This window comes from Piliocolobus tephrosceles, chromosome 17 (assembly GCF_002776525.5).
Source record: "Piliocolobus tephrosceles isolate RC106 chromosome 17, ASM277652v3, whole genome shotgun sequence".
NCBI lineage: Eukaryota > Metazoa > Chordata > Mammalia > Primates > Cercopithecidae > Piliocolobus > Piliocolobus tephrosceles.
Genome location: NC_045450.1, coordinates 1,176,534 through 1,198,287, shown reverse-complemented (window position 1 = coordinate 1,198,287; position 21,754 = coordinate 1,176,534). Strand labels below are relative to the sequence as shown.

The window sequence follows — 21,754 nt, the reverse complement described above, 5'->3', positions numbered from 1 at the left end:
TCTGTCGCCCAGGCTGGAGTACAGTGGCCGGCTCTCAGCTCACTGCAAGCTCCGCCTCCCGGGTTTACGCCATTCTCCGGCCTCAGCCTCCGGAGTAGCTGGGACTACAGGCGGCCGCCACCTCGCCCGGCTCGTTTTTTGTATTTTTTTTTTAGTAGAGACGGGGTTTCACCGTGTTAGCCAGGATGGTCTCGATCTCCTGACCTCGTGATCCGCCCGTCTCGGCCTCCCAAAGTGCTGGGATTACAGGCTTGAGCCACCGCGCCCGGCCGGGAAAATGGCAACATTCTTAATGTCCTCTATTTTATTTTTATGGTTTTAAGTACTATTTTGTGCAGACACTGTCCTGTTTTCCCTTCTAATCAGTCTCCTAAGAGGGAGAGGCCAAGCTCAGGGTTAACTGTTCCCATGTGGGGTTTACCATCAGCCTCTGTGCCGTTTAGTGGAAGGGCTGTCACTGGCTATCATAAATCAAGCCCATCTAAGCCTGGGCCCCTTTCTGGATTCTTGGTCCCCTCTGTCTGTCCACTGCCACGCTCTCTGCACAGTGGGGACTTTTTGGTAAGCTGGAGTTTTTCTTTCTTTTTGGAGACATGGTCTTGCTGTTTCCCAGGCTGGAGTGCAGTGGTGCCATCTTGGCTCACTGCAGCCTCAATCTCCCAGGCTCAGGTGATCCTCCCACATCAGCCTCCCAAGTAGCTGGGACTTACAGGCGTGGTGTGTGCCACCAAGCTCAGCTAATTTTTATTTTTTTATTGAGATGGGGTCTCCCTGTCATTCTCAGGAAATTCTCATATCTGGTAGAGTAGGGCCTCATTCTTCAAGAGCATCTTGGCTCTTCCCAGTCCTCTGTGTTTCCATGTAAACCTTGGAAGCAGCTGTTGAGTCTCTAAAACAAAACCAAATTCTGAGTGGCGCTGCAGTCTGTGATGTCTTCCTGTACTGAGTCTTCCAACCTGGGGACATGCAGTATTTCCTTCTTTACCAAGGACCTGTGTCTCTCGCGTTTTTGTAGATTTTCTACGTTGTACTCTTGCATGGATATTTTTAGGTTCTTTTCCTATATGATTGTTGCTTTTGATACTATTGTGCATTATTATTTTCCCTCCTCAATTTCATCTGCTGTTTGTCAGGGCTGGAATTGTTTTCTAGACAGGTTGGGATAACTAAGTATGAAGTAATGTGTTCCCTTTACCCTATGATTCTGCTTCTAAAACAGTTTTACTGATTTATAATTTACAGAGCATAAAATTCCCTCACTGTAAGTGTGCAGTCGGTGACAGGAAATGCATGCTGTGCGGACAGCGCTGCCCTCCGCCTTTCCGACATGAGCCGCGTGCTCTGCATCTGGTTTCTTCCCTGGATGCGGTGTTTTGGAGGCTCGTCCATGCCGTCACACGGAGCAATGCTTCATGCTTTACAGCTGAACGATGCTCCGCTCTGTGGCCTCATTTGTTCATGGATCCTTCTTAGTTGTTGGAAGCCTGGGCTGTTTCCATTTGGGGATACTGTGAAAAATGGTACTCTATTTATGTGCAAGTCTTTGGACACAGGTTTCACTTTTCTTGGGTACAGTCTTAGGGGCGGAGTTGCTGGTTCATAGTGTTGTATGTCTTTTGAAAAACTTTTCCAGTGTGGGCATACTTTTTTATTTTTTTTTTAAAGACGGAATCTCACTCTTACCGCCCAGGCTGGAGTGCAGTGGCACAATCTCGACTCACTGCAACTTCCATCTCCCGGGATCAAGCAATTCTCCTGCCTCAGCCTCCCGAGTAGCTGAGATTACATGCACCCACCACCATGCCCGGCTAATTGTTTTATTTTTAGCAGAGACGGAGTTTCACCATGTTGGCCTGGCTGCTCTCGAACTCCTGACCTCAGATGATCTGCCCACCTTGGCCTCCCAAAGTGCTGGGATTACAGTTGTGAGCCCCGACGCCCAGCCACGTGTACTGTTTTACAAGGTATGCGAGTTTCAGTTGTCCCACATCCTCACCAGCATTTGGTATGTTCCTGTAAAGCTATTCCCACTCATGTTTTTCTGTTAACTAGTGATGTCAAACCTCTTCATGTGTTTATTGGCCATTCTAATGTCAGTCTTTAGTGACATAATCTAAGTTACCCTTTTGTTTTTATTTTTTTAACATGTTCAAAGCTGCTGGATACTCATTTTCAATTGGGTTATGTTCTTGAGTTGTGTAAGATTTTGTATATTACTTACAACTCTCAGTGGTGGATCAACAAGGAAAAAAAAAAGACTGGCAAATATTTTTCCCAGCCTGTGGCTTCTCTTTTTTTTTTTTTTTTTTTTAAAGCTGTCTTTTGGCCCAGTGTGGTGGCTCCCATCTGTAATCCCAGCACTTTGGGAGGCTGCTACTCGGGAAGCTGAGGCTGGGGCTGGAGAATTGCTTGAGGCTGCAGTGAGCCATGATCATGCCACTGCACTCCAGCCTGGTTAACAGGGCAAAGCCTCATCTCAAAAAGAATGAAAAAAAAAGTTGTCTTTTTAAAGTACAAAAGTTTTTCATTGTGACAAGTTCCAACTGATTTTTTTTTTCTCTAACAACTCTTTGCCTAACCTAAGATGACAGAGATGTTCTCCTACAGCTGCTTCTGAAAGTTTGGTGGCTTCAGCTATTATATTTAGGTCTGATATCCGTTCTGAGTTACTTTATGAGGATATGAGGAAGGGTCTCAAGTCACTTCTTCCACAGATATCGAATTGTCCCAACACCGTCTGTCAGACTCTCCTTTTCCCAATTGAACGTCTTGGCATTTTTGTTGAACAATCAGATGGCCATGGATACAAGGATTTATTCTAAACTCTGATCTGTTATTCTTCATACCCTTCCTTACACCACTGTCACACTTTATTTTTGAGACAGAGTTTTGCTCTTGTTGCCCAGGCTGGAGTGCAGTGGCACCTCCTGGGTTCAAGCGATTCTCCTGCCTCAGCCTCCCGAGTAGCTGGGATGACAGGCATGGGTCACCACACCCGGCTAATTTTTGTATTTTTAGTAGAGACGGGGTTTCACCGTGTTGGCCAGGCTGGTCTCGAACTCCTGACCTCAGGTGATCCACCCACCTTGGCCTCCCAAAGTGCTGGAATTACCTGTGTGAGCCACCGCGCTCGGCCCCTGCTGGGATCTTAATAGGACCTGCATGGGATCTATGGGCCCATCTGGGGAGACGGAAATCGTAACAGGAGTCTCGTTCCCAATGACTGTGGGTTGTCTTTCCATTTTTCTCAGCAAATAGCTTCTATTTTCAGTGTATAAATTGTCCGTTTCCCTCACCAGGTGGTTCCTAAGTGCGTGTTCTAGTTTCCATGCTGGTGACTGGAATCTGAGTTTTGTTTGGATGGTTCGTAGTCTATAGAAAGGTGATGAATCTGTTAACTCTGGATCCGGAGGCCCAGCTGAACTTCCTTTTTCCAGTTGTGTGAGTCCCATAGGCCTTGCTCTGTAGAGGACCCTTGTGCTATGAATAGACACTTTTACTTTTTCCAATGTGTGTGTGTGGGGTTTTTTTTTTAAGCATCTTATGAAACGCCTTGTTCTGCCTTTAGAGGGAACCACTGTCACCCACCATGAACTACGCCACCCGCTTGGGAGGCAGAATAATGTTCACTGCAAAGATGGCCACATTCTGACGCCTGGGCCCTGGGATGTGAGGCCGCACCACCCAGAGAGGTGCCAATTTCAGGTCAGTTCCCCAAAATGGAGTAGCTTGGGTTTTCCAGGCGACCCTAGGGAATCGTATGGTCCTTAAAAGCAGAGGAGGAGTTGCCTTGAGGCATGGAGGACTCGGCCTGCTGCTGCTGGCTTTGAAGGTGGCAGGAAGGGCCACGAGCCAAGAGTGCCTCTTGAAAGGATGGGGGTATAGAACCTCTCCCAGAGCCTCTGCAGGGAACGCAGCCTGCCCACACTTTACTTTTAGTCCCGTGAGACCCGTGTCAGACTACTGACCTCCAAACTGCAAGATACACTTGTGTTTTGGTTCTTGGGTTGTTTTTTTTTTTTTTTTTTTTTTGAGATGGAGTATTGCTATGACCCAGGCTGGAAGTGCAGTGGTGTGATCTCAGGTCACTGCAACCTCTACCTCCTGGGTTCAGGCAGTTCTCTGGTCTCAGCCCCTCAGGTAGCTGGGATGACAGGCATGCGCCACCACACCCAGCTAATTTTTGTATTTTTAGTAGAGACGGGGTTTTGCCATGTTGGCCAGGCTGGTCTTGAACTTCTGACCTCAAGTGATTCACCCTCCTCAGCCTCCCAAAATGTTGGGATGACAGGTGTGAGCCACCACACCTGGCCTAAACTTGTTTTTACATCACTGAGGTGGTGGTGACCTATCCCAGCAGCAATTGGGGCCTAATGCAGACGGCCTTTTCTAGCTGGGGATGTCCCCTTCTCTTTCTGGGTTGCGAGATTCTTTATCAGGAACAGGAGTGGGGCTTTTGTACTGTGCTTTTCTGCATTGATTGAGATGGATCTTATGGGTGCTTTTTTTTTTTTTTTTTTTTTGAAAACAGGCTCTGGCTCTGTCTCCCAGGCTAGAGTGCAGTGGCGCGACCTCAGCTCAGTGAACTTGCGCCTCCTGGGCTTACATGATCCTCTGGTCTCAGCCTTGTGAGTAGCTGAGACCACAAGCATGCGCTCCCATGCCTGGCTACTTTTTGGTTTCTTTTCATTTTGGTAGAGACAGGGTTTCGCTATATTGCCCAGGCTAGTCTTGAACTCCTGGGCTCAAGCAATCTGCCCACCTCAGCCTCCCAAAGTACTAGGATTACAGACATCTATTTTTCTATTAATGAGGTTTATGACGTTCCCAGGCATCTGTTTTTCTATTAATGAGGCTTATGACTAAGTGCTTTGTAGATGTTTAAGCAACCTCACTTTGCTGTGACAAACCCACGTGGTCATGGTGTGTGATGTTGCCGAGTTTGGGTTGCTCATATTTTGTTAGGGATCCTTACGTCTCTGTCCATGACGGACACTGGTCTGTGGGGTGGGGGCGGGGATCGCGATGCCTTTCGCCGCCTCTAGCCCCTAGCCTCGGGGGGCGCGTCTTGTCCTCCATGTTCTGAAGATTGTGAACGGCTGGTGTTCCTGACAGTTCACAGCGGCAGCCCTGTGGGCACAGGCTTCCTGTAGGAAAACTTAGGGCTTCTCAATACTATAATTTCTTGTTTCAGGTCTATTCAGATTTTCTGAGTCAGTTGAAGTGATTTGTGTCCCTCTGGGAGTTTGTCAGCTTCACCTAGTTGGTTGGTTTTCCTAGTATCCCAAGTCCTGTTCATTTCTGTAAGATTGGTAATGGTGTCCCCTCTTTCATGCTTTTGGTAGTCAGTCTGGCTAAGAGTTTGCCAATTTTGTTGATCTTTTCAAGAAACTTTTGGTTTTTCTGCTTTCTAGTTTACTCATTTCCTCTCTAATCTTTCTTTAGGTTTCATTTGTTCTTCTTTCTAGCCGAAAGTAGAATTCTACTTTTTTTCTTTTTTGAGACCAAGTCTCGCTGTCACTCAGGTTGGAGTGCAATGGCATGATCTTGGCTCATTGCAACCTCTGCCTCCCCCGTTCAAGCAATTCTCCTGCCTCAGCCTCCCCAGTAGCTGGGATTACAGGCGCCTACCACCACGCCCGGCTAATTGTATTTTTAGTAGAGATGGGGTTTCTCCATGTTGGCCAGGCTGGTCTCAAACTTCTGACCTCACGTGATCCACCCACCTCGGCCTCCCAAAATGCTAGGATTACAGGCATGAGCCACTGAGCCCGGCCAAAGCCAACCTTTTTTTTTTTTTTTTTTGAGACGGAGTCTCACTCTGTCGCCCAGGCTGGAGTGCAGTGGCCGGGTCTCAGCTCACTGCAAACTCCGCCTTCCGGGTTTACGCTATTCTCCTGCCTCAGCCTCCCAAGTAGCTGGGACTACAGGCGCCCGCCATCTCGCCCGGCTAGTTTTTTGTATTTTTAGTAGAGATGGGGTTTCACCGTGTAGACCAGGATGGTCTCGATCTCCTGACCTCGTGATCCGCCCGTCTCGGCCTCCCAAAGTGCTGGGATTACAGGCTTGAGCCACTGCGCCCGGCTTTTTTTTTTTTTTTTTTTAAAGACAGACTCTTGCTCTGTCACCCAGGCTGGAGTGCAGTGGCGTGATATCGGCTTACTGCAAGCTCCGCCTCCCAGGTTCACACCATTCTCCCACCTCAGCCTCCTGAGTAGCTGGGACAACAGGCACGTGCTGCCACGCCCAGCTAATTTTTTCTATTTTTAATAGAGACGGGGTTTCACCATGTTAGCCAGGATGGTCTCGATCTCCTGACTTCATGATCCATCCGCCTCGGCCTCCCAAAATGCTGGAATTACAGGCGTGAGCCACCACGCCCAGCCAAACGTTTTTTATTTGAGACTCCCTTTTATTACATAGGTGGTTAAAGCTATAAATTTCCCTCTAAGCACTGTGAACTCCTACAACTACTGCCTGCCCCACCACCCCTACCATTCAGATCAGACATCAGGGCCAGGCACGGTGGTTCACACCTGTAATCCCAGCACTTTGGGAGAGAGAGGCGGGTGGGTCACCTAAGGTCAGGAGTTCAAGACCAGCCTGGCCAACATGGCGAAATCCCGTCTCTACTAAAACTGCAAAAATTTAGCTGCGCATGGTGGTGGCACCTGTAATCCAAGCTACTCAGGAGGCTGAGGCAAGAGAATCACTTGAACGCAGGAGGCAGAGGCTGCAGTGAGCTGAGACTATGCCATGGCACTCCAGCCTGGGCAGCAGAGATCCTGTCTCAAGAAAATAAAAGATCAGAGGTCAGGCATTTGTTGCATCCACAGAGGGCTGTTAAAATTACTTATTGGTTTACAAATGAGCACAGTGTTATAGAATGGAAGCATTTAAGGTTCTGGCCTAAGAATATTTGCTGACAAACAGAACAAACTCTTTGAACTGTGGTAGGTAGGGTTAGTGGGAGAAGCAAGCAAGAGAAGGAATATCTGTGTCCTGCCTCCTCACACACACCTGGCTTTGGCGGCATCCCAGAGGGGTCTGTGAGTCTGAGAACAGATCAGTGACCCTCCGAGGGGACGGGCAATGCGTGTGGTCTGGAAGTACAGTGCCAGCCGTCCTCTTCAATCCACAAGCCTCGGCCAGGCTTGCTCCTAGGTCCCCAGGGCCGCTCTGCCTCTCCACTCAGAAGAGCCTGTCTTCACGACCCGATGGCAGAGGGGGTGTGGGCCCCACAGAGTCACCTCCCTGCACAGCTGCACTGACAGGGCAGTCGGTCAGTCAGTGGATCAGTCAAATGTTTCAGAACATGCGAGAGGTGGGCGCAGCATTGTGAATGGACTAAATGCCGCTCAACTGTGCGATTAATTAATTTCTTTGAGATAGGGTCTCCCTGTCCTCCAAGCCAGAAGGCAGTGGCACAAGCAAGGCTCACTGCAGCCTTGGACTCCCGGGCTCAAGCGATCCTCCTGCCTCAGCCGCCTGAGTAGCTAGGACTACAGCTACACACCACCCTGCCCAGGTAACTTTTTTTTAAAAATTATTTATTTATTTTTAGACGGAGTCTCGCTCTGTCGCCCAGGCTGGAGTGCAGTGGCACAATCTCGGCTCACTGCAAGCTCCGCCTCCCGGGTTTACGCCATTCTCCTGCCTCAGCCTCCCAAGTAGCTGGGACTACAGGTGCCCGCCACCATGCCCGGCTTTTTTTTTTTTTTTTGTATTTTTAGTAGAGACGGAGTTTCACCATGTTGACCAGGATGGTCTCGATCTCCTGACCTCAGGTGATCCACCGCCTCGGCCTCCCAGAGTGCTGGGATCACAGGCACGGCCCCGCCCGGCCTCATACATTTTTTCAGTTTCAGATTAGCCCTAGGGGTTGCCTCTTCCTGCCCTTCCCTCGCAGACTCTCTGCCGCGAGCCACACCCAGAGCCTGGGCAGGACATGTGGCACCCACCCAGCTCTCCTGGCGTCACAGGCCAAGAGCACGCCCCAGCTGGCTGCTTCCCCAGAGGGCGGTGTGTGCTTTCTCAGGCAGAGACAGGGCTGGGGGTGCTGCCGAGCAGCGCACTGCCTGGAGGTCGCGGGATCTGGCCGCCTCCAGGAAGACACGGCCACCTCTCCCTGCCAGGGACCTGAGCAGATCAGACGGGCACGGGCTACAGAGGTGCCGACCGCAGCCGTGGGTCTGACAGTTGCACTGGCACCCAGCCAAGGCCACAGCAAGGCACCAGCTCACGCGCACAGACAGGAGTCCCGGGGTGACACGAGGCAGTGTGCTGTCGCAGCCCTTGGGATTCCCCGGAAGACCTGTGGGGGCAGCCTTTGAAGGGACGAGGGTGGGATGGGGCATGGGAATGAGTGTGGTGCCAGTGCCACGTTGCCAAGAGGCAGAGGCTCTGGGCAGCTGAGGCAGGGTTTCCTGCAGCCCCAGCCACCCCCATGCGGGGAGCTCGGGACAGGAGACAGCACAGGCACAGCCATAGCAGCCCCTCCAGCTGAGCTGGAAACTTGGTGAGGAGCCCCCGCCTGCTTCGGGCACAAACACCGAGCCGCCTTCCCCAGCCCAGGACAGCAGCAGCTGGAGAGCCGGTGGCCCTGGTGGGATGGGGTTCTGCTCTGGAAGGGCCGGAGCCCACTCATCCCATGTCAACGCGGATTGTGACGGTGACCTGGGAGCCAGAAAGGTGTCACTTCCTCTGGGGCGGGGTGGTGGTGGCAAAGGGAAGGAGGAAGAACCCAGGGCACCCCAGGTATCCTCTCTCTTACAGAGCCAGGAGACCCAGGGAGAGAGCACCCCCCTGCCGGGGTCCTGCCCTGAAGCATGGGTGGGGGGACCGCAGTGGCTCATGGGGGAGGAAGAGGAAGAAGGCCCGAGGCGATGAGGGGAGGCCTGAAGGCCAGAAGAAAACAGTCTGCAAGTGTAAGTTATGGGAATAAATACTTTTTAAACTTCTCTTATAAATATTCATTAGAACATCCAATAACACAAGCCAAGGGCTGTGAAATTAAGGTTAAATCAAGACTGAATTTCCTGCACGACCAGCAGGAAAGCCAGTTACCTAAAAGAGCCTCATCTTCAAATGCTCTGAAGGTGCAGGGTGGCCTCAGTCCTGGGGCTTCTTGACCAAATGCTCTGAAGGTGCAGGGTGGCCTCAGTCCCGGGGCATCTTGAACTCGTCCTTCTCCTTGCGCACGGCCCTCATGGTGGTCACCGGGTCCGTCTCACCTGCGTGCTGCTGCACCGTCTTCTCCCTGCAGAGGCCAGCACCGGGCTGCAGGCTGTGCAGAGCCATGCCCACCGCCCACCGCCCACCTGAGCAGCCAGGGCCACTGCAGAGAAGGTGACTCGTGCTGGCTGTAGCCCAGCCCTGGGAGGACATGGAGGGCAGGGAGGTGGCAGCCACTCCCCCTCTGACAGGTTCTGAACTCCAGGGACTGGACTCACACCCCGGCCAAGGCGCCAGGAAAGGCTGGACCCCCCCAAGAAGAGCGGTGGGGCTCTGCGGCTGCACCTGCTACAGCTCCCCAGGGCAGCCTCAGCCATCTGGGGTCTCAGATGCACCCCGCTGTGTGTGTAGGAGTGGGAATGTCAAAGGGGAGGGGCTGCGCCCACCACTTGCCCTGGGCCCTCACCTCACTCTCATGAAGGGGTTGTAGGTAAACTCCTCTGCCAGGGTGGATGGCACCGTAGGCTCCCCGATGCTGTACTTCTCCTGCAAGAGAAACACGCTGCTTTCATCACAGAAACTTTAAACGATGGCAGACCGGGCATGGGGGCTCACGCCTGTGATCCCAGCACTTTGGGAGGCTAAGGCAGATGGATCACTTGAGCCCTGGGGTTTGAGACCAGCCTGGACAACATGGTAAGACCCCATGTCTACTAAAAATACAAAAAAACTAGCTAGGCATGGTGGCGGGCACCTGTGGTCCCAGCTACTCAGGGGGCTGAGATGGGAGGATCCTTTGAGCACAGGTTGAGGCTACAGTGAGCCAAGACTGTGCTACTGCCCTCCAGCCTGTGTGACAGTGACATCAAGTCTCAAAAAAGATGCTTCAGAACAGCTGGTAACCTTAGGACACCGCCGGACTGACAAAGGCTGAGGAGGCAAGGTGAGGAGAGGCCAGAGGAGCTGTGCGTGTGGAAGAGGGAAGAGAAGCCGATGCCCAGGATGAGCCGCACATCCACCTTCCCGCACGTCCTGGAGAGGACGACAGGGACAGAGCTTCCTTTCCATTCACGTGGTTTACATTTCACGTTACGGAGGTAATAACAATGCAGGAGACACAAAAGAAACCACCACAGCTGCACCCTCACAGCAAGCGCAGGGAGGAGGGACACGGGAGCCCGCAGCACGGGAGGCCACCTGAGCCCCCGCAGGCAGGCAGCTGGTCACTTCCACTCGAGACAGAGACCCTTTCCCTTCTGACAACACTGACCAGGGCAGATAGGTGGAGGCGGGGGAGGAGAATGCAAACCCAGCCGCGGGGCCAACAGCAGGTCTCCCCACAGCCCTGGCCCTTCTACCACAGCCACATGAGGAGGCCTCAGGGCAGAGCTCTTGACAGAAGCTGCTGGTGCCCATGCACAGGCTCAAGACCACCGCGGCCTCACTCCCAAGGGTCCCCACCTGCTGTGGGCAGTGGTGTCAATGAGTGACCCTTCAGCTGGTGGAGCTGCACCGAGTGGGGGTCTGGCAGATGCCAAGATGGTTTCTCACTAATCCGTTCTTCCCTTCTGGTGAAAAGAATCTGAGAATGTTTTATAATATTCCTTGTGTTCCCACCAACATTCTCAATTCTAAAAAATCTTCCTCTACCTCCTATGAGGGAAGAAAAGTTAACACTTTTAAGGATATCTTTAAAACAAAGGAAGTACAAATTGTCATAAGCTTTTGGGTTACCTATTAAAACGAGTTAATGTTGTAGCCATTTTTTCTACAAAGTATGAAGCATTTAAAGACAAAAATAAGGTCAGTCAGCTGAGCATGATGGCTCACACCTGTAATCCTAATGCTTTGGGAGGCCGAGTCGGGTGGATCACCTGAGGTCAGGAGTTTGAGACCAACCTGGGCAACACGGTGAAACCCCATCTCTACTAAAATACAAAAAATCAGCTGGGTATGGTGGCGGGCGCCTGTAATCCCAGCTACTCAAGAGGCTGAGGCAGGAGAATCGCTTGAACCCAGGAGGTGGAGGCTGCAGTGAGCCGAGACCACACCACTATACTCCATCCTGGGCAGCAGAGCAAGACACCGTCTCCCAAAGAAGACAGGCCGGGCACAGTGGCTCAGGCCTGTAATCCCAGCACTTTGGGAGGTCAAGGCAGGTGGATCACCTGAGGTCAGGAGTTTGAGACTAGCCTGGCCAACATGGTGAAACCCCGTCTCTACTAAAAATACAAAACCTAGCTGGACATGGTGGTGCATGCTTGTGATCCCAGCTACTCAGGGGGCTGAGGCAGGAGAATTGCTTGAACCCAGGAGGCAGAGGCTGCAGTAGTGAGCCGAGATCACGCCACTGCACTCCAGCCTGGGTGACAGAGTGAGACTCTGCCTCAAAAAATAAATAAAAAATAAGATGAGTCCTTGCAGCACAGCTCCGAAGAGCTCCACCTCATGTGGGTTCGGGACTCCAGGGTCCAAAAGGAGTTGAAAACTCTCAACGTCCCTCCTATTGGGATTGGTAAAATGATTTATGGGTGACATCCACGCAATAGTCTATTTTACACCTATTAAAAAGAATGAGGCCGGACGCGGTGGCTCATGCCTGTAATCCCAGCACTTTAGGAGGCCAAGGCAGGAGGATCACTTGAGCCCAGGAGTTCGAGACCAGCCTAAGCAACATGGTGAAACCCCCTCTCTACCAAAAATGCAAAAATTAACCAGGCATGATGGCATAGGCCTGTAATCCCAACTACAGGAGGCTGAGGCAGGAGAATTGCCTGAACCCGGGAGGCAGAGGTTGCAGTGAGCCACGATTGTGCCACTGTACTCCAGCCTGGGCAGCAGAGCAAGACACTGTCTCTCCCCAACCAATTAAAAAAAAAAAAAATCACAGGCTAGGCGCAGTGGCTCACGCCTATAATCCCAGCACTTTGGGATGCTGAGGCGGGCAGATCATGTGGTCAGGAGTTTGAGACCATCCTGGCCAACATGGTGAAACCCCGTCTCTACCAAAAATACAAAAATTACCCAGGCATGGTGGCACATGCCTGTAATTCCAGCTACTTGGGAGGCTGAGGCATGAGAATCGCTTGAACCTGGGAGGCAGAGGTTGCAGTGAGCGGAGATCACGCCCCTGCACTCCAGCCTGGGCAATAAGAGCAAAACGCTGTCCAAAAAAAAAAATACAAATTGTCAAAATCAGGAATGAAGCAAGAATATCATTCCAGATCCAGCAGACATTTGGCGGGTGGGAATTCATACTGATCTAAATTTTAAAACTATATTAATTCCAAAAAGAAAATACAGGCAAATTTTTTGACCTTGGGAGAAGCAAAGATTTCTTAGATGGAAGACAAAGAATGAACCATAAAAGAATCTATTAGACTTCATTAAAATTAAAAATGTTTGCTCAAAAGACACTGCTAAGAAAACCAGAGGCTGCAGAATGGCAGCAGCCAGGCAGGAGGCTGTGTCTCACCAGGGACTGGGCTCCAGCACCTCCTTCCAAAAGGCTGGCTCCACTGCCTGCGTGCTGGGAGGACCGGGACCAGCCGGCGCGCCCACGCCTTCCTGGCAGGAAAGCAAACACCACAAGCACCAGGGAAGGGGAGTGTGGCAGCCTCTTTAAAAGCCAAACACATCTCCCATCCGGCCTGGCCACTCCCTGCTCCTGGGTGGTCACACGCGGGGCTGGGGGGCAGCGGCTGGGATGTCCGTCCCTCCAAACGCATGCCGAAATCTGATCCCCAGTTAACGGAGGTGTTTGGATGGGGGCCCCTGTGAGTGGCTGCCCTGCTGCAAGTGTGAGTTGTTGCTGTTAGCTCCCACAGGAACGGGTGGTTTAAGAGAACCTTGTGCCCCCACTCTTTGCTTCCTCTGACCACATGCTTCGCACCACCAGCTCCTTTCCCCTTCTGCCATGAGCAGCAGCAGCCTGAGGCCTCGCCAGGTGCAGACGCCCAGGCCATGCTGCTTACAGCCTGCACAGCCATGAGCCACATAAACCTCCTTTTGTAAGTCACCCAGCCTCAAGTATTCCTTTATAGCAACACCACACAGACGAAGACACCAAGGAAATTAAAATATGCATCCGCTGTGTTTCCAACGAGTATCAACAAATAATCACGACCAGAAGTGCTTAGCGATCATGTAATAACACGTGCAAGAACTCGAACACGCAAATTCCAAAACGCTGCTGAGAAAAGCTAAAGACCTTAATAAATGGAAAGCTCACAGAAACAATGTTAAGATCTCAATTCTCTCCAAATCAGTTATCACAACAGTCCCAATCAAAAGCCAAGCCAGCTTTCTTGGTAGAAGCTCACAAGATGATTCTAAAAACGGAAATGCAAAAGGCTTAAAACAACTAAAACCATTTTGAGAAAGAACATTGGAGAATTTGAACTACTGTGATGTCAAGACAGCACAGAGCTAGAATCATCACGATGCTGTGCTCGGACACCACGGCGAGTCATACAGACCAACGAGACAGAGCAGAGACCAGAAGCAGACTCAGGCGTAGAGGGTCCATTCTCTTTAGCAAGGTGCCAAGGCAATCCAGGGAGGAAAGGACAGTCCTTCGACAGACAGCACTACACGTCGGGATCACACTGCGAGAGGGTGAACCTCTACCCTCACCGCGCACGACACACAAACACCATCTTGAAAGGAAACATTGTAAATTGTAAATATATAAAGCTAAGACTTTAAAACTTCTAGGAAGAAACACAGGAGAAAGTCTTTGTGAGCTAGGGGTACGCAAAGATTTCTTAGAAAGGGCACAAGAAACATAAAAAATAAAAATGAGTGGCCGGTGCGGTGGCTCATGCCTGTAATCCCAGCACTTTGGGAGCCCAAGGCAGGCGGATCACCTGAGGTTGGGAGTTTGAGTCCAGCCTGATCAACATGGAGAAACCCCGTCTCTATTAAAAATACAAAATTAGCTGGGTGAGGTGGTGCACGCCTGTAATCCCAGCTACTCAGAAGGCTGAGCCAGGAGAATCACTTGAACCTGGGAGGTGGATGTTGTGGTGAGCTGAGGTCGCACCACTGTGCTCCAGCCTGGGCAACAAGAGTGAAACTCCATCTCAAGAAAGAAAGAAAAAAAAGAAATGAATAAACTGAACTTCACCAAAACTATAAACTATTTTCCAAAAGACAATGTTAAGAAAATGAAAAGGCAAGCCATGAGCTGGGAGAGAGAAACATCTTTTAAATATGTATCTTCCAGATGATATAAGGAACTCTTACAAGAGCAACCCAACAGGCCAAACCCAATATTTAAAACAGACAAAAGATTGAACATAAACTTAACAAGAAGGCATCCAAAGGCCAACACACACATGAAAAGATGGTCAACCCCATTCGTCATGGGGAAATACACATCTTAAAGGCAGTGAGACTCCACCACATGCAAGTTAGAATGGCAAACATTAAAGAGACCAGCGACCCAGTGCAGTGCTGGCACAGTGTGGAGCCCTGGAACTCACACAGTGGTGGTGGACTGCAGAGCGGTACAACCATTTTGGAAAACGGTTCATACATTTAACCACACAACACAGCAATTCCACTCTTAGGTAGGTACCCAAGAGCAATAAAAACATACCCACAAAAAGACTTGTACACAAACGTTCATAGCAGCTTTATTCAAATAGCAAAACACTGGAAACAGACAAATGGATAAAACAACGATAGCATTTCCACACGATGGGCTACCGAGAAGCAAAGGGCATGGCTGACCCTCACCAACTTCGGCGGGGCCAAGAATGCCACAGAGATGACAGAACAATGTGCTTCTCTTCATGGGAAACTCTAGAAAGTGACCTGAGGTCAGAGCAGAGCAACAGCTGGCGGGGACGCCACATGGGAGGGGCACAGGAGCCTTTGGGGTAGTGGACAGTTCTACATCTGGGCTGTGGAGGGGATTACACAGGTGCAGACATCATCAACATTCCTCAAACTGCAACATGCCCACTCAAAAGAGACACACGGGCCAGGCGCAGTGAGTGGCTCACGCCTGTAATCCCAACACTTTGGGAGGCCGAGGCAGGCGGATTACCTGAAGTCAGGAGTTCAAGACCAGCCTGGCCAACATGGCAAAACCCCATCTCTACTGAAAATAGAAAAGTTAGCTGGGCATGTTGGCTGGCACCTGTAATCTCAGCTACTTGAGAGGCTGACGCAGGAAGACTTTTTTTTTTTTGAAACAATGTCTCGCTCTGTCGCCAGGCTGGAGTGCAGTGGCATGATCTCGGCTCACTGCAACCTCTGCCTCCTGGGTTCAAGCGATTCTCCTGCCTCAGCCTCCCAAGTAGCTGGGACTATAGGCACACGCCACCACGTCCAGCTAATTTTTTGTATTTTTAGTAGAGATGGGGTTTCACCATGTTGGCCAGGATGGTCTCGATCTCCTGACCTTGTGATCCACCCACCTCAGCCTCCCAAGGTGCTGGGATTACAGGCGTGAGCCACCATGCCCGGCCAGCAGGGAGAATTTCTTGAACCCAGGAGGTGGTGGTTGCAGTGAGCCAAGATTACGCCACTGTACTACAGCCTGGGCGACAGAAGGAGACTCCGTCACACACACACACACAAAAAAATGAATATTTATGATTCCTCTGATTTAGAGTTTGAATTTTTATGAATATTATAAAATAACCTCTAAATTGAAAAAGATGCTCAACAAAAACAAGTGATTTACTTAAAACAATAAACCTGTTCAAGGCAGCGACTCTCCACTCAGCAGAGGGAAGCCATGCCTGAGACCACCAGGTGTGTGCGCTTCTGACAGCGTTTCCAGTGAATTCGAGGAAACACTCCTGGAAAGCCCTTCCTGCTCCTGCAGTCTCTGGCCCAGATGGCCTGGGCTATGCCATGGAGGCTCACCTGGGGCCATCATGGAGATAAGAGTCCTTTGGACACAGAGCCACGTTCTGTGGCCTGGAGAGCCAGCAGAGCCACATGGTGCCAGCCCGACCCCACTGCTCAGAATATGGGAACAGGCTGGGCACCTGTTAGACATGCAGCGTCTGAGGCAGAAGAATCTCAACAGAACCCCTGGGTTCGCCGTGCAGGGCGAGCTGGGCCACACTGGCCTGAATCCCAGGCCTGCTCTCTGGGCTCGGAAGTGTGACTGTCCACCCATGCTGGTGACCCCACCGTGCACAGTAGCCCTGAGCAGCCCACAGGAAAGCACTGCACAGTGACAGCCCCACTCACCTTGGCCCAGGCCAGCTTCTCCTGGATGGCGGCATTGCCGGGCTCCACGTGGCGTGCAAACTTGAGGTTGTTGATGGTGTACTCGTGGCCACAGTAGACTTTCTGAGGAGACAGGCAACAGTTGAGCTCAGAAGGCTGTTACCACCCGTGGAAGTGCTCAGGGACGGGACGTGGACCCTCCCGGTGGGTGTCCAGTGAGTGGGTGCCAGAAGGGAGAGCAGGCCCGCCCTGGGTGAGGCCCTCCAAACCCCAGCCCGCAGGGCGGCGCTGCCTACTGTGTCTGGGGGCAGCCGGCCCAAGACCTCCAGCAGAGCTCTACACATCTCATCCGCGGTCCCTTCGTAGAACTTCCCGCAGCCAGCCACAAACAAGGTGTCACCTGGAAACGAGGACAGCCATGGGGGGGGCCACTCGAGGCTGGTGGCTGGGACTCAGGAGGGGGCCAGAAGCAGGGTGACACTCACCAGCAAGGCCCAGGCCCCGAACCCTGCCTGCCCTCCAGCCACGGCTGCCCAGACTCAGCACCCTGCATTCTGGCTCCCACACCTCCTTCCAAGTCTCAGCTGACAGTGCCAACCACCCGACTGGCCGTGCAGACCCAAAACCCAAGTCACTCCTCCCTCCCAGCCCCCAGTCCCACCAACTGTGGCTCTGAGACCCTCACAAACTCAGCCCTCTCCCCGAACACCCAGCAGCCCCTCTCAGGCCCGTGCCTGGCTCCTGTCTTCCCTTGGCCCCAGCAGCCAGCGCCACCCTGTGACCAAGGTCTCACCACCCTGGCTGAGCTGACCGGGACCACCTCTCACCCACAGCGGGGTATGCGGCCCGAGTGTGGCTCTGGGCCTCCAGGAGGCCTCCCGGCCGTGCAAGTCCCACACCGGGTGAAACGCCGCACTGTGAGGCCAGTCGGGACCAGATGACAGTAACAAGCATGGGAGGCAGCCCCCGCCCCCGGCAGCCTCCACACTGCCTTGAAGGTTGCAGCCATGAAGGGCCCGGCCTACAGTGGGGCCGTCCCCGGGCCATATGACCTCCAGAGGTGCCTCCACGGGTCTGCAACAACTCTGGGAGGCAGGCAGGGCCCCTAGACTGGCACAGATCCCCAAGTCCACACTACGGCATCGAGAACACAGCCCCAGGGCTGAGCCACCTCTCACCCTCCCAGAAGAAACTGACTCCTTTCCTGTGGGATCCACCAGGACCCCAGCTGTCCAGCAGTCTCTGCCAGCACAGCCCTTGCTGCCAGCGTCACTTCCTTCCAGACCACGATCCAAACCCGTCGGAGAAGGAAACGGCCAGCCCCACCACGAGGCTCCCAGCACCCACCCCTGGGTCCTCACAGTGGCGCAGAAAGCCACGAAGCTGCCCCCGTGAGCCTGCCTGGCAGGAGACACAGGGTCTTCACAAAGAACCACGGCCCCCCACACCCAAACACGCACCTGTGAACACAGCAGGGGGCTCCGAGCCACCAGGCTTGCTCACGAAGTAACAGATGTGGCCTGAAGTGTGGCATGGTGTCGCCAGGCACTTGACGTTGAGAGACCCCACCTTAAACAAAGCAAGCGACAGCGTGTGCTCCCAGACACCCTGGAGAGCGTCGCCCGGGGTCACGGCGCGCAGCCTGGGCCCTCCAGGGCCTCCTCAGCTCCGAGGGAAATGCCTGTGAAGGTTGGGCAGGCGCTCCCCGCCACGGGACTGGGGGACTCACTCCATGGGTGCGCCCCAAGTGCAGGGCCACCCTGGAACGAGAGCGCTTGCATGTAAACAACCAAGGAGCTCGTTTTCTCCTTCCAAACGGCCGAATCCACGCTCGGCATCTGGCTAGGAAAGATGGCTTTCCTTCCCACACGTGGTCTTTTGTTTTCCTCTGTCCCCATCTCCCCAATTCTTTACTTCAAAAATGTTCACACCTTCAAAAAGGCTGAAGACCCCTCACAGCGCCCTCCCCACTGTGTGCTGCGCTCTCGAACCGAGACCCCACCCACGTGGCCCACGCCCCAGGGTCTCGGAGCCCTGCTTTACAGCCCCGCACACAGCCATGTTTTGCACACTCCTGTCCTTGTGCCTAGACAGAGAAGATCATCCATGCTACCGCAGAGGACCACTGAGAGCACTCCCGGGTCACCGGGTTAGGGAGCAGAGAGGACGCAGGGAGGGCCCCCCACTGCTCCTGGCAGGGCCACGCTGGGGCACCTCCAGGGCTCACTCCTTACCTGCAATGTGGACAGGTGAGTGATTTTGTGAGTCAGGGCCCCGATACGGTCGTCACCACCATACACCTTCAGTCCCGACTGCAGCTTGACCAGTTTCTCATTCCCACCAGCATGATCCCTGAAAGTCAAACGGGAGACCTGGGCTGCCTGCTGCTTTTAAATCCTGGTCAAACAGGATGCTTATTTTGCACACACAAAGGAAGCCGAGGAAGCAAATCACAGACACCTGGATGATCCTGTGGCCTGGGTTCTGAGCGTGGGGGCCTGGGGTTATCACCTGGACGTCTTTACAAAGCACCACCTGGTTCCCACCCCCACGTCCTGGTGCGGTGGGTCTGGGGAGGGCCTGGGGGTGGGTTTTTTTATTTTTGAAAGCCCCCAGCTGATCCTGATGTGCTGCCCAGTTTGTAACCCGACACTCTGGCAGAAGATCAAACTGTTCAGCATGGGAATCACCTGGGGTGCGTCTGGGATGAGCAGCTGGCCCGAGGCGGTCTGTCTACAGGGGAGGCCAGCCTGGGTCAGCCTTCTGATGCGCAGCAGGTGGAGGTGCCTCCTGCGCGCCCAGGTTTGCCCAGGGGAACCTGCCTGACCTGCATTTCAGACAGGGGCGGTCGCAGGGGCCCTTCCCGGGCCCCACATGACATCACAGACTCCTTCATGTGCCTCCCATGAAAACTCCAGCGACCACACCAGAAACCACCCGCCTTGGCACCACTGGGCCCCAAGATAACAGGGTGGAGTGGTGGCCGCAGCCCTCTGCCCCTCCCACCCTTCAGGAGGGCACGGCACACAGGCCTCAGTCTGCCCATCACCACCCACCACCACTGAGCAAACCCCACCCCGCTGACGCCAGGGCCTGGCTTAGGACTGCACGTGCGGCATGAAGGTCAGCGGGGCCGGGAGCTCAAAAGCACCACAGTGTTGGAAAGAGACGGCTGCAGCGAGGCCAGGAGAGGCAAGGAGCTGCAACAAGCTGTGATGCGCCAGGCAGCCACACGGAGGCTACCACCAGGGTTCCCTGGAGGAGGCACGGAGGCAGCAGGGGCGTCGCACGACAGGTAGGCGAATGTGCTGAGAGAGAGCAGCTCAGCCACACAGGATAAGGGCCAGGGAGGCTGCCAGCACCGCCCCTCGAGCCCAGGTCCCTGCATGGACACCTCTGATGACCCCGCCGAGGCTTGTGAGGCCCGACTCACAGAGCCTGAGCCTCTCCAGGCCTGAGTCTGGCTGTGTGTGAACCGTGACGCTTCCATCAAACTCTGGCCAAGCCACCAGCATGGCGCTCCCACCACCAAGAAGAAGACAAAAGGCTTCATTTCACCCCAACACAGAGGCTGGGAAAGTCATAGTTCAGAGGCCCTAAAGCAGTGCCAGACGGGCCCCGGCTCAGGAGAAAGGTGCCGGCTGCCCTCGGGTGCTTGCTTGGCAAAAAGAAGAAAGAGTCAAATAAACACTTTTTCTAGCTTTGAAGAGCCTCAGAAATTTCCAAAAGCCAAACAACAGCCTTGAGCAAGCAATGCCAGCCCTAGAACCCAGACACAGCGCTTTATTCATCTGTTTTCAAGGATTTTTAAAAACCCAACCTCTCCAGATATGGCTGCTTGTCTTTTGTTTTTTTGAGATGGAGTCTCACTCTGTCACCCAGGCTGGAGTGCAGTGCCACAATCTCGTCTCACTGCAACCTCCACCTCCAGGGTTCAAGTGATTCTCCTGCTTCAGCCTCCCGAGTAGCTGAGATTACAAGCTCCTGCCATCACACCCAGCTAATTTTTGTATTTTCAGTAGAGACTGGGTTTCACCATGTTGGCCAGGCTGGTCCTGACCTCAAGTGACCCACCCACCTCAGCCTACCAAAATGCTGGGATTATAGGCATAAGCCACTGTGCCCGGCCGGCTGCTTGTTTTTTTTGTTTGTTTTTTGTTTTTCTTTTTTCATAAAACTCACCTGTAAAGTCATTTCCTCCCCAACATTGAGGCCAACGTGCCAGGGCACAAGCCCGCGTGGCCCAGGAGAGAGCAGGGGGGTGGGGCCTGAGGGTAAGGCTGTAGCCTTCTCCCCTCACCCTGCAGGCCTCGGGGCCTCGCAGTCACTGCAGCACCAGACTCGCCCCTTGGGGGCAACGGTGAGCCCCGCATCTTTCTCAGAAGTCTGCTGGGGGCCTATCCTCACACAGCAGACAGAGCTGTGGGGGGAGACAGGTCTTGATGTCCCTAAATCCACGAGGGCGAGAAGTGAACCAGGTCCCACACCCCTAGGCGAGACCCGGGCCCCCGTGGCGCCGGCACTTACCAGTGGTGGTGGGTGGTGAGCACTGTGGTCAGTTTCACCCCATGCTTTCTCGCCGCGTCCACGACCTGCAGTGACCCCAGGGCAGGACAAAGGCCTGTCACACTCCCAGGCCTGGCTCTCCGGCCTACACAGTAGGGTGCCTAGTGGAACCCAGGACATGCCAGGAGGGGCCGCTGACATGGCCCGTCCTGACCCTGCCGGCTTGCCCTGCTCCAGCAGAGCCAGTGAAAGCACCTTCTCCTTCCTGCTCAGACTGACTCTTACAACTACCTACGACTGCTCCAAGCCCCTCTAGCTCTGAGGGCACCACCCCCAGAGGCAGCATGCAGGGGCAGAAAGCCTCCAAGAAGAGCCAAGTGCCCGGGATTTTACAGCACAGCGTTTCCTGTGTCACTGCCTCTTGCCTCCACGCTTCTTGGGGCCCTGTAACAGAGTGGCTGGCGACTAATTTCCATTTAGCTTAGGCAAAATTGCAAGGACACTGCGGTTAGGAAACCCATCGGGGGTGAGAACTCCGAGCTGGATGATGAGGGCAGAGAGCCGGGCACAGCCTTGCACACCTTCTGGGGCTGCACCGGGTCCACGATGGCAGCCTCCTTGGTCTCATCATCGATGACCAGGTACATGTAGTTGTCGGTCAGGGCAGGAAGCACCTCCACCTTCATGGTGCCCTCGTCCACGGTCAGATTCTTCCGCAAATCTGTGTGGTGGAGAACTCCCAGCAGGGCTGGACCTGCAGACACAGAGCACAACTCAGTTGGTGTCCGCGCCAGGCCCTCCACGACAGGATGCACAAAATGCAGTGCTTCCCAGCCTTTCTAGGTTCCTTTGAAAGGGAATATCCTGGCCAGGTATGGTG

At 53.4% G+C, this 21,754-nt stretch overlaps 1 protein-coding gene across 4 annotated transcripts in view; it reads right to left on the bottom strand.

Moving 5' to 3' along the window:
* Positions 1–8,932: 8,932 nt before the first annotated feature.
* The window catches only part of HAGH (hydroxyacylglutathione hydrolase), a 17,209-nt gene continuing 4,387 nt past the window's right edge, over positions 8,933–21,754 (bottom strand). For 3 of the 4 annotated variants that reach the window (XM_023189096.1, XM_023189095.1, XM_023189097.2), the window contains 8 exons: positions 21,456–21,628; positions 20,896–20,960; positions 18,603–18,720; positions 17,829–17,937; positions 16,665–16,768; positions 16,390–16,491; positions 9,641–9,720; positions 8,933–9,259 (listed from right to left, as the gene is read on the bottom strand). In XM_023189096.1, the coding sequence (XP_023044864.1) occupies positions 9,160–9,259; positions 9,641–9,720; positions 16,390–16,491; positions 16,665–16,768; positions 17,829–17,937; positions 18,603–18,720; positions 20,896–20,960; positions 21,456–21,560 (783 nt within the window). In that variant the 5' untranslated portion in view covers positions 21,561–21,628 and the 3' untranslated portion in view covers positions 8,933–9,159. Of the gene's footprint in view, positions 9,260–9,640; positions 9,721–16,389; positions 16,492–16,664; positions 16,769–17,828; positions 17,938–18,602; positions 18,721–20,895; positions 20,961–21,455; positions 21,629–21,754 lie in introns of those variants that run through there. The other variant, XM_023189098.2, reaches the window with a different exon arrangement.